This window comes from Hippocampus bargibanti, linkage group LG01, assembly GCF_051943395.1.
Source record: "Hippocampus bargibanti isolate YZ-2025 linkage group LG01, ASM5194339v1, whole genome shotgun sequence".
Classification (NCBI taxonomy): Eukaryota; Metazoa; Chordata; class Actinopteri; order Syngnathiformes; family Syngnathidae; genus Hippocampus; species Hippocampus bargibanti.
This window is the reverse complement of record NC_142734.1, coordinates 5,645,948-5,661,834: the sequence shown is the minus strand read 5'-3', so window position 1 is coordinate 5,661,834 and position 15,887 is coordinate 5,645,948. Positions and strand designations below refer to the sequence as shown.

The following is a 15,887-nucleotide window of genomic DNA, read 5'->3' as shown; positions in this document are numbered from 1 at the left end:
AGGGGTTCTTACACTTTTTTAGCATGGTACTACTTTTAAAATGACCAAGTCAAATGAGCTACCCATTATATTTATTGACAAATATATTGAGGATTCCTGCAACTTATGCTGATGTATAACCAAATATGTTGCACAACACAACATATTTATGTACATTTCTGCCATTACAAGCATACATGTTCTTCTTTTTTTCGGCTTTTCCCTTCAAGGGGTCGCCACAGCGAATCAGTGTCCTCCATCTTCAGAGGTTTGATTGGCATGTTTGTTTTGGCCAAGCTTTTACGTCAGATGCCCTTGCTGACGAAACCCTCTGTATTTATCTGGGCTTGGGACTGGCACAAGAAGACACTGGCTTATGTCCCCTTGTGGCTACACAACAAGCAACTCTCTGAACTTAATAAAGATGAAGATGCTCAGTAAAAAGCTCCCAAACAATCGGCACAGCAACATTCAAAAAAGCAAAACTATACTCACCACATGTTCAGTTTCAGAAATCAGAAGATTTTTGTGCTTGCAATTCTGTGGTGCGTGTTAAAATAATGTGTGTTACAAAAGTGTAAATTATAAGTAAATAAAACAGGAAAATGCTTTCATTCATTATTTATACTTTCAATTAGTGTAAAAACAGGTGGCTTTTTTACATTTTCTTTTGTTTTACCTTACAAATAAACCGTCTGTATTTTGTCAATAGTTGCTTTATAAAGTGAGTATTGTTGGTATTGTCAAAATCGGGAGTCTCCCGACCAAGTTGTGAGACATCGATGTATTACCTGAGTACACTGATAACTGGCAGAGGTGACAAACGCACTTTCAAAATGCCATCGTGAAAAAAAGTCCTACCCCAATTCCATATGAAGGTGATACTTTTTTTCTTCTTGGTCCAGCTCCCCGACTCATTTTTATACCCGTTTAAGAGGAAAAATGAGCGAAAAATTACGATGAGCTTGATAACCAACGCTCAGGGCCTTATTTTAGCATGCAGTGTCATCTGATTGGTTGTCCGGTGTATCAATCAAGTAAAGTGATGACTGATAGGCCGACGTCATTAATTTTAGAACTACTCAACTTTATTTGTTTCGCGTCCGTTTTCAGAATCATCTTCATCGTACAGTATGTATATATTTTATAAGTATGTAGAACACACAAGTAATTTGTCTCCGGTATAACACGCTGCAGTAGAATCATCATAAGAAAAATTGAGGCACGATACAGTACTATTTAGGTTACTGTCTGTTCATGACAATGTCGCATCACCTTGTCATGCGATTGACCAATAGTAACTTGGCGATCGACTGGTCGATATCGCGATCGACGTATTAACCACCCCTGAGGTAGAGGATCCCCGAGAGCTGAAGCGGGACGAGACCGTTTTAAAACTTAAAGACCAATACAAGAATATTAAAATGAACTCTAAAATGTGCAATGAGCTGTTGAAGTGAGCCCAGAATTGGAGTAATGTGCTTCCACTTATGAGTACATGTTAAGACGCTAGCAGCAGCATTTTGGATCAATTTGAAAACCATGAGGGAGGACTGGGTGATTTAAAAAAGGGCTGTTGTGAGAGGAGAATAAGGGGGTAAAAGTAGCCATTTTAGCAGTCCTAGATATTCACAAGTGCAACAAACCTGATGAATCGACATTAACCAAGGGAGTGATATTGAGGAGAGTGATTTGAAATGATTCAGCATTAAAAATATTGATTTGAAAAGCTGATCAAAATGTGTCATCAAATAAATTGAGTCAAAAGTTTGCCAGCAATGTATTGGAATAACTGTGAATTATCATCATTGACAAATTAAAGGCAAACACAGTGGCTGAACTCCAGAGATGCAATGCTAATATTATTCATCGAGAAGCCGAAGTGGTAGGCACACCAAACGTTTTGTTTATGGCTCTACTTTGCTCCCAGGCAGAAAAACCTTGAAAGTTTGTGGCCAACTACAAAAAGTGGTACCCCTTTCTGCAGGAGTGCAGTGTTTGTTGAGAGAAAGAAAAGCGCGATGTAAATAGCCTCACCAGTGAAGAAGCTCCTCATCTCTTTCCTAGGCATGATTAGCATTTCAAACGGTCCTTGTTTTGGATCGCAGGAACGCCTGCCTGCTTGTATGTTGGCCCGTCCAGTCAGCTGTCTAAACACCCCCATGTGTGTGTGTGTGTGTGTGTGTGTGTGTGTGTGTGTGTGTGTGTGTGTGTGTGTGTGTGTGTGTGTGTGTGTGTGTGTGTGTGTGTGTGTGTGTGTGTGTGTGTGTGTGTCTGTGTGTGTATGGTCTCGTTTTTGTATGGTTGTGGGGACACAGACCTGTTTACAGTCTGGTCATGGGGACCATTTGACGTATGGGGACAAAAAAAACCTGGTCCCCAAAAAGAAAACATAAAAAATGTTACAGGAGCTGCTCTGATGGTGCCTGCCAAGTTTTTAAATACATTTTAATCAATAGATTGAAATTTTGTCCTATGCACATAAAATCATTTGTTCTGAAGTCCCCAAAAGACACGGTCAAAACATGACGTAATGAAGTCCTATATTTAAAGGTGTGTATAAGCTGACAAAGCCATCGTGTGCATGCCTGATTTTTTAAGAGCTGTAAGACATTTGGAAAGGATGGTCCCTGTAAGTGATGATCTGAAAATGTGGTCCCCAGAAAACATGAAAACGCGTATGTATGTGTGTGTGCGCGTGTGTGTGTGCGCGTGACTGCATGTCTGTGCATGTACGTATTTTTTTAGAGAGTACATCATATCAATCAAAAGGGACGTCTTGACCTCTTATAAAAACAATACATTTCCGAGGTTTTTTTTCTTCTTTCTTTGATGAGCAGCTAGATTTGCAGTCCACCGGCTACACCTCCCGAACATACAAAGAATTTCATTTGTTCAACAGGGATAACGGGCCGATTTCACACCCTTGACTGAATACATATGTGCTCAGCATATGCCCAACTGGGGAAATTCACAAAACATTCACAGAAGTCATTTTTGTATTACGATTGTACATACAAAAGGACTAAATGTCACTGAACAAAAAAAAAAAAGGTTAAAGTCAAAAGTTGCTGCTGTTTAACCCATGAGGTGTATTCTTTGTAACATCATCAGTCCTCAGGGTCCAGTTATTTGAGTTGAGCAGCTTTGCTCTGATTGGACGAAGAAGCTTCCTTGCTACCGCGCCACCTAAAAAAAAAAATCAAAATAAAACAATAACTTTTAGGGAATTACTGTGAAACATGTATATTACGAGACCTTAATACATTCAACTCAATGGATATATATATATAATATATTATATTAATATATTATATTTACTTCTAATATACACTTTTCTAACACATTACATTATTTTAACACGCACCAGAAAGTTCGAGTATGAAAATCTCCCGATTTATGATTTCTGAAACTTGACATGTATGATATTTACCCGACGGTAAACGCTGTGAATAATCATTTTTATATGACGACATTCATTTTATATAGAGAGTTAAAGGTTAGGTTGAGGGGTTAGCGTGAAGGTAGAGGTCAATGCGCGGATGGATAGAAAATCTTTATTATTCTTCCAAGCTCTATGCCCCTGATTGTAACAGTGACAAAGGGGTGAACCATTTCATAGAAGCGATTTGATTTGCCCCCCACCCTCCTCCCATCCTACTTTGGGATGGCGTATAGAGTTGCGAGACAAGTGAGTCTCTTTTGATCATGTCGAGAAGGCTGCATGCGCTTGCTTGCCCCTGTGTCACAGACAATTTACAGAAGCTCAACAAAAAGGCAATTTATGAGAAAGCACATTTCTAAATGGGGAGCCGTTTCCATTGCTCGTCACATTTAATTACACAACGTTTAATGCACGGTATTAGTTTCCAGCTCCCCCCCCCGCCCTGCTTCCCGCATCTGTTCTCTTGGCCCCATCATTCACCAGATTATAGAAATAGGTTTTGGGCGTCCACTAGAGCGAGCCGATGCGGCCACTGGGAGTTATGGCCACGCTTTGCTCTCTGATCCTTCCCTTTCAAAAGGAGAGCTTATGGTGCAATAAGTATTGCAGACGACTTTAGCGTGCAAGTAATGCAATGAAGGAAAATGGGATTTTTTTTTTATTGCAACGTGCTGCAGGATGTAGAAATCAAAAGGGATTTTAGTTTGAGGGAAAATACTGCCTTTTCCTCACCTTGGTGGTCTTCACTTTGTTCCCAGAGATGCACGACCAGCCGGTCAGGTCAGGAAGTACTCGGCACTCCTCCCCTTCCACGCACGGCTGCATCTGACACCACCACTTCTGACGCACGATGGAGGCTGCGGGAAATATGACAAAACAGAAAAATATTTTTTTTTCTTTGATAAATGAGAGCAGTAACTATGAAAGCAATGTGGGCGATTTATATTAGCAAAGGCAATAAAAAAGCAAACATGTTCACATCATGTAATGGTGTGTTTGCTGTACAGCCACCAAATCTTCATCAGGCTAGTTTAGGATAACGTCTGACTTCTATGTGCTTAAGAATGAATGACTCTCTGTGTCTTTATGTTGTCATATTGTCTTTGTGTTGTCATATTATTTGTTATTTAGTTTTTTTTGTTCTTTTGACTTCAAGATGGCGCCGCGAGAGTAGCTGCCTTTCCAGCAGCTCATGTATTTTGTTTTTCTACTTTCATTCCTTTCATCACTTTGCTGCTGTGGAATGTAAATTTCTCCACTGCGAGACTAAAGGCAAATCCATCCATGTCGATATATGACAGTTTGGCTTTTTCTGGCCTTTCTCTACTGTGGTAGTGGAGTTGCTATGGGAACAATACTGTGGGCAAAGGTAGCTTATGCAAACAAAATGAATAAATAAAACCTTCAGGGCATGAATGATTCTGCCCCATGAACAAAAAACGTGTGACTGGACCATTGTAGGCGGTAGAAAAAGAAGGGAGTCGAACAGTGATGATTGCGAGACAATCTTTCTTTGCTTCATTACATCAGATAGCTTTGCAGTGTCCGAGCTGGCACGTCAGCTATGAATATTTGCAAAATTTATTTTCTACACAGATAGATCTTTCCGCATTTAAATAAATATAAAGTCAATTGCAACCCCCCCCCCCCCCCACACACACACACACACAAACAAAATTGTCTGTCTACATGTTTTGACGCACCATTAGTGTTCAAATATATATAGCTTAAAAGACTTAGCACCATGACACAAAGGCTATTCATTTGTCCATCTGTGGTTTTTCCCATATTTTTTAGCATTACGCTAGTGAAATGTACAGCAAAGTTACCTGGTTGTTTTTCACACAAAATATGTCTTTATGTTTGCTTTTGGATTTTGTTAGATAGTTTGTAAACTTCAGATGCAAGTTGCATTTCACACTTTAGGGCCCCTTTTTTTTTACCAGTTATTTTTGCTATCTGACGAATTACATGGAAGAAGACTTCATAGTTGATTCATCAGTGGAATAAAAAATTGTTTCACCGCACAAGTCGGGGGTGCAGTTAATTATCCTGCTGCTGTCGCATAATTAGAAGGCATCAAATCACGTCAGTTGGTAGACGTCCTATTATAAATATTTAACAAACAGTTGATTATGATGACTTGATATGCTTTTAAGTGGGCCGTGTTTGACAGAAGTCATGCAAAAGGAAATTAACACCTTTCATGCACCCAGTCATCTGATAACATGTTTTTCCAAATGCATCGTAGGAATCGTTCGCAGCTCAATTTTTTGCAGATTTTGGACACTTTAAATCATTTTTATTGGTGTTTTGCATTTGAATACAAATATCATACTGCGTGTTTTGGGTATTTCAGATGCTATAAAACGTTTTTCTGATGTCAGTTAGGAAACAAAAAAGTGACGTCGGTTGCCCTTTAAATGTGAGCTACAACAGGTCTCGCAACTACTGTCAAAATCCAGTTACTCAATTTCCCCCTGTGAAGAAGTAGTAATAATAATAATACATTTCATTTATAAGCGCCTTTCAAAACTCTCAAGGTCACTTTACAGTCACACGATAAGCTTTTCTGTGGGTGAGTTGCGGCAGCCACACGCGCCAGTGTTCACTCAACCCGGAATAACTCAAATAGATTGAAAGCTTGCTAGCTCACTAACACATAGCTAATAGATAGCTCATAGATAGCTCCCCAGATTGATAGATAGCCAGCCAGCTAATAGATAGCTCGCTAGTTAGCCAGCCAGATAGCAAATCAGAATCAGAATCATCTTTATTGCCAAGTATGTAGAACACACAAGGAATTTGTTTCCGGTAGAACACGCTGCACTAGTATCGTCGTCAAAAAAAAAACTGCTAAGTTGCACTATACAGTTCCATTTTGGCTACTGTTGAAAGAGTTCAGAGTTAATGGCTTGGTCGAAGAAGCTGTTTAAATGTCTGCTGGATTTGGTGCGCATGGATCGGTAGCGCCGGCCTGAGGGGAGTAGCTGGAAAAGGTGGTGGGCAGGGTGCGGAGGGTCCAGTAGGATTTTCCGCGCCCTAGTTTGGATTCTTGCAGTGTCCTCAAGAGTGGGTAGGGCGGTGCCATTGATTTTTTCCGCCGTCCTAACTCGATAGCTAGCTAGCATATGAGTGCATAACCCCAGCCTCTACTCTAGCGCCTTATAATGTGGTGTTCCTTATACAGTATTTGGAAACGTTTATATATTATACTTGGAAAACGTTTTTCATTCATTGAAGATGCGCCTGATATTTCGGTGCGCATTATACACCAGAAATTACGGTATCTGCCATTGGCTGGCCACCAATTCAGGGTGCACCAAAACAGCTGGAATAGGCTCCAGTATGCCCGCGGGCCTTGTGAGGATAAGCAGGTTGGACAACTCAGCAACGGTTTCAATTATCAGTCTTTGTACAGTTACTTGTTGCTTCAGAGGCAGTGAGTGACTAAAAGATTTCATATTCTCTCTCTGCATGCCCTAAATCTACAGAACATGAATGGTGACAAGAAAAAAAACAATGGTACGATTGAATAATTCAAAGAACAGCAAGCACAATGACCTTCAACGCAAGAGGGCAGTGCCCTTGTTGTCCCCGCGACATGTCCTTGGAAGCAGGAACACTTGACCGTCTGAGAGCGTTCTTCAATCTTGTTCTTGTTGCAGCAGCGATGTGCCGCAACCACTTCGCAAGTCCCTGTCCTGTCCTTCGACGACCCTTACAAGAGTAGAATTTGTAGAGCGTCGGGTTGAAGCACATAAATATTGCGTGTGAATAAAAGACGAATAGGCACACGAGCTTGCTGTGAATGTGTATCGTGGGAGAAAGAGCCAATTTCACTTCATTCGACCTCCAAATTTTTTGATGAATTCTACAAATATGACAGTTCATTCGTCAGTGAACGATTGTAACAGGCAGAACAATCAAACTACTCTCCTATTCGATAGCAGAAGATACAATATAGGTGTGTATTAATTCGCCTGTTGCCATTCATTGAAGGTCCGACCACTAATTCACCTTTTTGTTCTGTTCAACAGGACTCAGTTGCAGAGTGACTGCGTGAATCTGTGAGCAAATTGAGACTCTCATGATTTAATTGTTCTTAGGTTTTGTGCCTCTTTGGTGGGATCCCATTAAATATTTCTCATGTAAATTATGTGCCTGTCTTAATAAATAAAGGTTGAGGCACGGGTTTATCCGGCTGAAGCAAATCAGTAAACAGGGACTTTTTCAAAGCTACGGCGCCATCATGTGGATGAATGGCATCAGCGGCCATTCACATTTCAGGCAACTTTAACCCTCATATAATGTAGGAAAAAATCACGTTTATTACGTTGTGGGTCATTTTTGCCTGAATGTAAAAATCCATACACACCTGTTAAATAACTCTTTTGTGTTTCGGAGATTTTATAAACATATTTGAAAAGAGAGAGAACGCATTTTCGATTGCATTGGGATATTTTTGAACTGTTTTAAGGATATCCAGTGCTTTAGTCAACACAAAAATGGAAAGGGTAAAATTGACATGATATGAGGGTTAAAGATGCATTGGCGAAATCCTGTTTGGCTCTCTTATTTTAACATTCAAAGTGCATATAAATAGAAACTTGCATTTGTTATTGTCCAGTTCGAATCTTTTGATCATTAATCCGCAGATGACTGATGCGTGAAGAAATGCTGAACTGACTTGAAATAGTGCTAAAATGGGAACAGAGAGCTAAAACTGGAACCTTTGCCTTCATATTTCAGACTCGAGTCTGATGAGTCTGCATAGCTGAAAGCACATATGGTAATGTTGTCCATGAAATCCAAAACTCAGGTCGAGCGTTTAAAACAATAATTAATTTTAAGGATATAAAAGCAGTCACAATGTCGAAGTGCAATGGGCCGATAGAGTCAAGCAGTGCTATGTAGTGGTGCTAGGCTTATCAGATGCCTTGGGGATCGGAGATTCAGACTAAAGGGGCACCCAGACAGGTGACCAGCTGCCTTAATGAGCCCCCCGGGCCGCCCTACGGCACGTACCCATCTCGCCTCGAGAGCTTTGGTTGCCAGCAGACCCTCGCCGACTGCACAAGTTCACCATGCAAAACAGGAAAAGAGCCCAGCGGAGTGGCCTCGCCCCAACAATTCCCAGGGTCATCTTGCCTGCACACACACAAGGTGGGACTTGAGACACAATGGACCGTAAGAAATGAGTTGATCATACATGCTTTTTAAAGATCTGATTGGACACCAAATAAATGTTCACTGTTTCGATCTGATCAAATCCGTTAAGCACCTCGTTGACTGTTTCTGTGTAGTCACTGGTGTCAAACTCTGCTCTTTGAGGGTCACCATCCTGCATGTGTCCCTCCACTAACACATTGGATTGAAATGATCAGCTCATCATCAAGCACTGCCGGAATCTGATAACGTTCCTGACCATTTGAATCTGGTGTCTTGGTGGAAATAAACATCTATAAAACGTGCAGGGGAGTCGTCCATGAGAACCTGAGTTGGACATCTGCAGTAAAGGTGCTTCGAATGTTGACCGCAGCACTGATGCTTTCACCGGCAATGAATGAACATCAAATCTATTCAATGTCATCTACATAGTGTTCAATAAACTTATTCCATTCCCGAATTTATTATAACCCAGGTTACGTCGACATCATTAGATTCCTAGTGAAAAAATGGAAGACCAGTTGAATACTTCTGAAAACCGTTCATTTGTATGTTGGTTAAAGTCCACCTCACAGTATCACACCAAGATTAAGAAATTTCAAGGGTTATTTTTACTGATCATTCATTGAAATGAATGGAAACAGATGCCTATTTCACAGAACGATCAGAGCATTGTAATCAAATGGTGAGTAGTTTTACTTTACAGTAAAGTCTCGTTATATCGATATTCTCGGGAGTCGGAAAAAAATTCGATATAATCGGACTATCGATATATTCGATCCTGCGGGCACGTAATTTTCTCCTTGAGTTCATATAAATAGTATCGTAATAAGCAGTACTATCGATATAACCGATATCGATATAACGAGACTTGACTGTATTTGAATGCTTCTGTGCCGATGACCATTTTGTGTTTGGGTTGGTTTTGTGTTTGGGTTGGTGGTGGCCTTTTATCGAGCATCTTCATCTTTATTAAGTTCGTAGCGTTGCTTCTTCTGTAGACACAAGGGGACACAAGCCAGTGTCTTCTTGTGCCGGTCCCAAGCCCGGATAAATACAGAGGGTTGTGTCAGGAAGGGCATCCGACGTAAAAGCTTGGCCAAAACAAACATGCAAATCAAACCTCTCAAGATGGAGGACACTGATTCGCTGTGGTGACCCCTGAACGGAAAAGCCGAATGGAAAAGAAGACGACGTGGAGCACCATTCGTGAATTTTTTCGGGTCTTGGTTTTTCTTGCTTGGGTACTGATAAAGCGCAGGTCAGACCTGTGGCAATGTTTTTCTCTCCCACAAAGGCGAAATATTTGCCTTTTGTTCAGCCCCCATTTCTATTGCAGATAGCTCTAGAGCCAAATAAAATCAACATCAACTTTTTTTCTGAAGAAAGGTTTCTTACGCTGTATCGAATGTTTATGTAGTCCTAAAAGTCAATATTCCGTGGGTCCTGCAATTTGAGTGAAAATAACAAAAACACTGGCACCGGAGTGGACACATTTTTGCACATCATCGGGCAGTGAATGAGTTAAAACAATTTTTATTTAAATTCTGTTTTGGAAGCAGAATTTAATGAACAGTAGCAACTACACACAACATAAAATCATAGTCCATGACAGGACTATCTGTATACATCGACAACATTGAAGTTTGACCTTTTACTTACTTTTCCCACTGCTCCTGAGTAATAAAAGAAGTTCCTTCTTGAGACTTCTTCACAACAATAAATTAAAAGCCATATCCTGTTCCAGCGTCTGGTTGCATCAACAAAAGCAACAATTTAAAAGGAAAAATAACTGAGTATGTACGACAAAAAAGTGAGTTTGTTTCCTCGGGGATGAAGCTGGCCCAACAAACCCTGCCAGCCCCTGCATGAGGCAAAATGAGACCTTAATCAAGACGTGAGCCATCTGTCTCCCGCACAATTCTCGCCCACTTTCATTAGCGCCTAAGAAGCTTAAAACGCATCAAGAGGGTGACATGATGGTGTCATATGGGTGAACACTGAGAATGGGAGGAGGTCCAAGGAAGTGGAATAAGCCAAAAGTAACAAACATGCCCACTTCTATTTCAGAAAAAAAACGACAACACATTCCATATTTATTTTACAGGCGTGCTCCTTATTTGGATTGATTTGTTTCAAGCAGTGATTACAGACGTACATTGGCTTTTCACGCCACTTGTGATGCGAGTCTTCCAGCCCTGTAAGTTTTATCATAATAAAAATATTTGTTTATTTATAGTTATTTACTTTATTTATTCTTTCAAAACTCTCAAGGACACTTTACAGTCACAGAACAATTTTATTTTTTTGCGGGTTATCGGCGTCAGCTAGACCACTCAAACATGCCGAATCTTCACTTTTAAATTGCAATTTAGTCATTTTAAAAATTGGTTTGACATCTTTTACCTGGGATGTTAAAGCCAAACTCCACTTACCTTTTAAGAAGTGTATATCATATTGCTCCGAGTATGTTTCGCAATGAGCATTTTCTTTGAACCTATACAGCTAGTGAAATGTGGTTCCAAAAATAATGCATCGAAAGCGCAACATTTCGAGAATCACTGATCTGTGAACTCGTTCGGAAGTCCTAACCTACATTTACATTTACAATCTACATTCCACTGTTTGTTCCGTGAAAATGTCTGCTTTTATCCTCAAGTGACAAATATGTTCATTTCGTGGTATTTCTCTCGGTTGCGTTACTTCTAAAACGTGTTACATTTGCGTGTCCAATCACATTTCAGAGTAACTTTTGTTTTTTTTTCGGCACCTAATGAATCTGCCGCCCCCTTAAGTCATCTGCGTTGGTTTCGGGGTGCCATCAGATGTCACTGTTGTTCGTGAAGAAAAGGGTGAAGAATTGTCGACACAAATCAAAGCAGATTTTTAAGGATCATGCATCCGTTATCCGAACCGTTTAATCCTCACGAGGGTCGCAGCGGTTGCTGGAGTCTACCCAAGTTGTCTTCGGGCACTAGACGGGGGACAACCTAAACCGGTTACCAGCCAATTGCAGGGCACACAGCGACAAACAACAAACCGCACTCACACTCCGAGGAAATCAGAGTACCCGAGACGAACTGATTACATTTTACTCGTGACAGGTCATCTTGTGTATGTGAATGAGTGTCAACAGCCGTAAACTATATCAGGTGTAGTTGCGATGGAAATTCTCGATGAGAGAAGGGTGTGATGCTTATTTATTTGATGGAGCCGACGGGTTCCTGGTCACACGGCTCATTTGAATATTTGTGGCCAATGTGGTCTGTTTCTAGTAGTTTCCATGAGAAGGAATGAGGGGCCAACATTCACAAGTGTTGAAAGTTGATTTAAAATTGTAAACACAATACAATACAAATTGATTGATATAGCGCTTTAACAACAGCTGAAGCTGTAACAAAGCGCTTAACATGGATCAATGATCATATTCCAGAAAAAAAGCAGTGACAAAGATAGTAGAAAGCACCAGGGAGTAAAACTATATGAAAAATATGACTTCTTTATATTTTTTTACCTCTTATTCAAAAACCATACCCTCCAATTTACAGCTTAATATAAATATTTCATATGAATATTCAATTGTTGTGCCTGAAAGATTGCTGAAGTTAACAGAAATGAAGACAAAATAGGGTCTTGTACTAGGTTTCCAAAGTCTGCACCAATTCAACTTGTCAAAACTCATAAATAACTTGTGTTAACTTATACGCGGCGAAGTTAAACAGAGTCTACCTTTTTTTCTGTCTTTGCCATTTGAGTGTTTTCTACTTAGAGACTGTTGTGATTTCTACTTTCATGGCAACACTGTTTGGCTGCAATTTCGCTCTTTACTCAACTGCCACACAAAATATATGTGATCTGGTGTACAACACTAAATGCACAGCACAGTCTGATTTGAATTGTAATGAATGTAGTAAACATATTCACCATATGCCCCCCCGCCCCCACCTCTCTGAAGAGACCAGCCACAATGAGCAGGACGGATTCTATTTTGCTGATTGGTGAAAAATTCCGTGACAGGACGAATGTTTGAATGGGACTAAACATCATTGTTGAGCAGCAATGTGGCTCATTCACATTGAGCCCATGGCAACTTCCCCTTTAAAACTTCCTCTTTGATGAAAAACAACCATAAAAAAACCTCAATAAACCTTCCCATATTGTTTGCTTTGAAATACTACTGAATTAGCATTACATCTTCAGGACATGTGGTAATTCAAAACGGATATTGTGGACTTGCTGGGAGTAAATTGGATGGGAAGTATGTGGGCCTCAGAATAGCTGAAATATTTTGGGAAAACACATCCTCCTTATGTCAGCATATTAATGTCTGTCTTTGATTTTTTTTTCCCCTTTACACTAGCAATTAATTGCGAGCAATCAATTTTGCATTCTTTTTATGTCAATTGGTGTTGGCCTTGGAGGCGAATAATATATTATTATTATTATAATTATTATTATTATTAGTAGTAGTAGTAGTAGTAGTAGTAGGAGTAGTAGTATTTATAGTTATTATTATTATTATTATTATTATTATTATTATTATTATTATTATTATCCATTTCCTGTTCCACTTATTCCTCATTAGGGTTGCCGGCGCCTATCCCAGCCGTCTTCGGGCACTAGGCTGGGGACACCCTGAACTGTTTGCCAACCAATCGCAGGGCACACAGTGACAAACAACCATTCATTATCACACTATCACACATTATCACACATTATTATTATTATTATTGTTGTTGTTGTTGTTATTATTACACTGATTAGCTGGCAATCAGTTGATGGTGTCCGTCACCTATTACTCGAAGACAGCTGGGAGAGACTGCAGCACCCCCGACAATTCTCGTGGGGATAAAGTTATTCATAAAATGCATGGATGGAAGGCTGTCTTCCAGCTGGATGACCATGTAAAATGTCGCCATTGTGGGACAATTAAAGGCTTTCTGATTCTGATTCAGATTCTAAAACCTGGGTAGTAGTTTGGGAGTGTGATTTCTGGGCTTCCTTATGGATCGCTGCCCCAATTAGCAAAGAAAATGGATGTGGAGATGAGTGGATGGACAGTTATTGTTCATTAAGTGAAGAAAAAAAAAGTACCGCCTACACATTATGAAGCCATATTTTTATTGCGCAAACATTTGCAATGGGTCATCAGAGATCGTACAAAGCAAATAAATTACCGTGAATAAAATAAATATATGGTGTAAAAAATAGAGTCAAAACACTTTACTGACTTTCCATTGGAAATACAATCCATTTTCATGACGAGGCTCAGTTACAAATGACTGAAACTATTTTGATCAGTATGATCGAGATACATTTGTTCATCTCTACATGCACTTGTGGGCCGGGCCCTGAGAGTGATGAGCAGGATGGCCAACTGCAAAGACTCGAGCTGTGAGAATGGAGAAGGAGAACAGTCGGTCCAGGGTGTAGTGGCAGAGCAGCTCCTCTTCCCATGTGCCACTATACTGATGATTCACCTTCACCTCCTTCATGGTGTCCTGCAAAGAAACCCCAGAATCCGTCATATGGTCAGTTGTGAAGTTGGAGAGGTAATTTTGATGACCACTAACCTCTTTCACCTGGATGCACGTGCTCATATTTTCATGCAGACCGTCCACCGCTGGCTTCAGTAGAGAAATTGATGCGGAACAACTTTCGAACGCTGCGATTTTGTGTAGGGCCAATTTATAACTGCTCAGGACCTTGAAGATCTTTTCAACGCATGGCTGTGGCAGATGTCACAAACAAAACCATCACGTTACTATTGATCATTGCAATGCCATGCACCTTCTGTACAGCCACGTTGATGTCGTGATGTAGGGTGTATTGTTGCTTACAATGTGGTCGCGACTCAAGGTCTCTGGATCACACTTATCTTTGGCCTGCATCCAGTCAAGTGAGGGCTTTTTGAAATTCGAGACATCCTTCGATCCATTCCGTGCCTGAAAAACATTATTTATGTTTTGTCACTCAAGAGTTCATGAAGAATCTTGCCGGTGTGTGTATTTCATTCTCGATGACGGCTGTAGAGAACACATACGTACCGTATTTTTATTTTTTTCAAGTCCAATTTTCCATTCACAAAGAATTATACCAGTAACTGTATTTAATTTTGTACTTTAGATTTTTGTTTTTGTTTTATTTTTCTTCTATGCGATTGGCTGGCAATTCATGGTGTCCCCCACCTCGTGCCCGAAGGACGGCTGGGATAGGCTTCAGCACTCCCCGCGACCCTAATGAGGATTAAGCAGTCTGGAAAATGGATGGTTGGGTGGGGTTTTGTTTTTTTTAAACACCACTTCAAGGTTATGCCAAGCTATTTTCAAAAAGAATCTTTAAATGTTCATTTCTTCTTGACTGAAGTGATTGAAATTTTATTTAATACTACCACTACTATTACTACTACTACTACTACTATTACTACTACTACTACTACTAATTACAATAATAATAATAAGAATAATAAGAATGATAATAAGAATAATAACAATGACAATAATTTGACTGTAAAGAGTCCTTGGGTGCTTTGAGTACTACTACTACTACTACTACTACTACTACTACTACTACTACGACTACTACTACTACTACTACTACTACTACTACTACTACTACTACTACTAATAATAATAATAATAATAATAATAATAATAATAATAATAATAATAATAATAATAATAAAAATAATAATAATAAATTGTATTCATTATTTGAAAGTTTAATAACCACGTACCTGCAATGACGCAGTTTTCGCGAGCTGGATTAGTTGCAAAGAGCTGCTCTTCACCTCCGCGCAGGAGGCATCGTTCTTCACACCCGCCGGAGCGCACCAAATAACAGAAGCGAGCAACAAAAGAAGGGTTGTTGAAGTCTCGCAAACAAACGTCATGATCGATGTATGAGTATTTTATAAAGCCGATGTCTGTTGAGAACAGCTTCATGGAGTGTATTGAATAATCACCATTGCTCGGTCTATTTATATCAACAAGGATGAGTCAATTTTGGGGAAATCCCTGCGCAATGGGCATCCCTCAGGTGATAGTAACTTCACACGATGTTTTTATTCCTTACCTTTAGGGCTCGGATAAATAATAATTCAGTAAAAGTTACAAAACAGAACTAAAACGACAAAAATTCACTGCATCAACACACACACACAGTGCGTTTTTCAAATACGTACAGTAAAGTATATTTGACGGCACTTTAGATATAAACAAATGTATTTCCATACGTTTAAAAGGTATAGTCAACATTAAATCGCCTTTTAGTAAACGTATAAAACACAACAGAA

The 15,887-nt window shown here is 39.8% G+C and overlaps 2 protein-coding genes across 4 annotated transcripts; both read right to left on the bottom strand.

The window, feature by feature from the left end:
- Positions 1 to 958: 958 nt before the first annotated feature.
- LOC148902858 (chemokine-like protein TAFA-4) lies at positions 959 to 11,253 on the bottom strand. Of its 2 annotated transcripts, none has more exons than XM_088992176.1 (5): positions 11,029 to 11,253; positions 8,453 to 8,575; positions 6,989 to 7,144; positions 4,157 to 4,281; positions 959 to 3,168 (listed from the first exon to the last, which is right to left on the bottom strand). In XM_088992176.1, exons 2-5 carry the CDS (start codon positions 8,568 to 8,570, stop codon positions 3,157 to 3,159), a joined length of 411 nt encoding a protein of 136 aa, XP_088848302.1. In that variant the 5' UTR covers positions 8,571 to 8,575; positions 11,029 to 11,253; the 3' UTR covers positions 959 to 3,156. The 2 variants fall into 2 exon arrangements, with proteins under 2 accessions (XP_088848302.1, XP_088848291.1); XM_088992165.1 differs by lacking the exon at positions 11,029 to 11,253 and adding an exon at positions 10,256 to 10,440.
- A 2,474-nt stretch (positions 11,254 to 13,727) lies between these two features.
- On the bottom strand, positions 13,728 to 15,515 carry LOC148902857 (uncharacterized). Of its 2 annotated transcripts, none has more exons than XM_089015364.1 (4): positions 15,330 to 15,515; positions 14,434 to 14,538; positions 14,167 to 14,322; positions 13,728 to 14,094 (listed from the first exon to the last, which is right to left on the bottom strand). In XM_089015364.1, the coding sequence occupies exons 1-4, from the start codon at positions 15,483 to 15,485 to the stop codon at positions 13,921 to 13,923; spliced, it is 591 nt and encodes a 196-aa protein (XP_088871490.1). In that variant the 5' UTR covers positions 15,486 to 15,515; the 3' UTR covers positions 13,728 to 13,920. The 2 variants fall into 2 exon arrangements, with proteins under 2 accessions (XP_088871490.1, XP_088872249.1); XM_089016123.1 differs by having other exon boundaries at positions 14,176 to 14,322.
- Between the last annotated feature and the right edge of the window lie 372 nt (positions 15,516 to 15,887).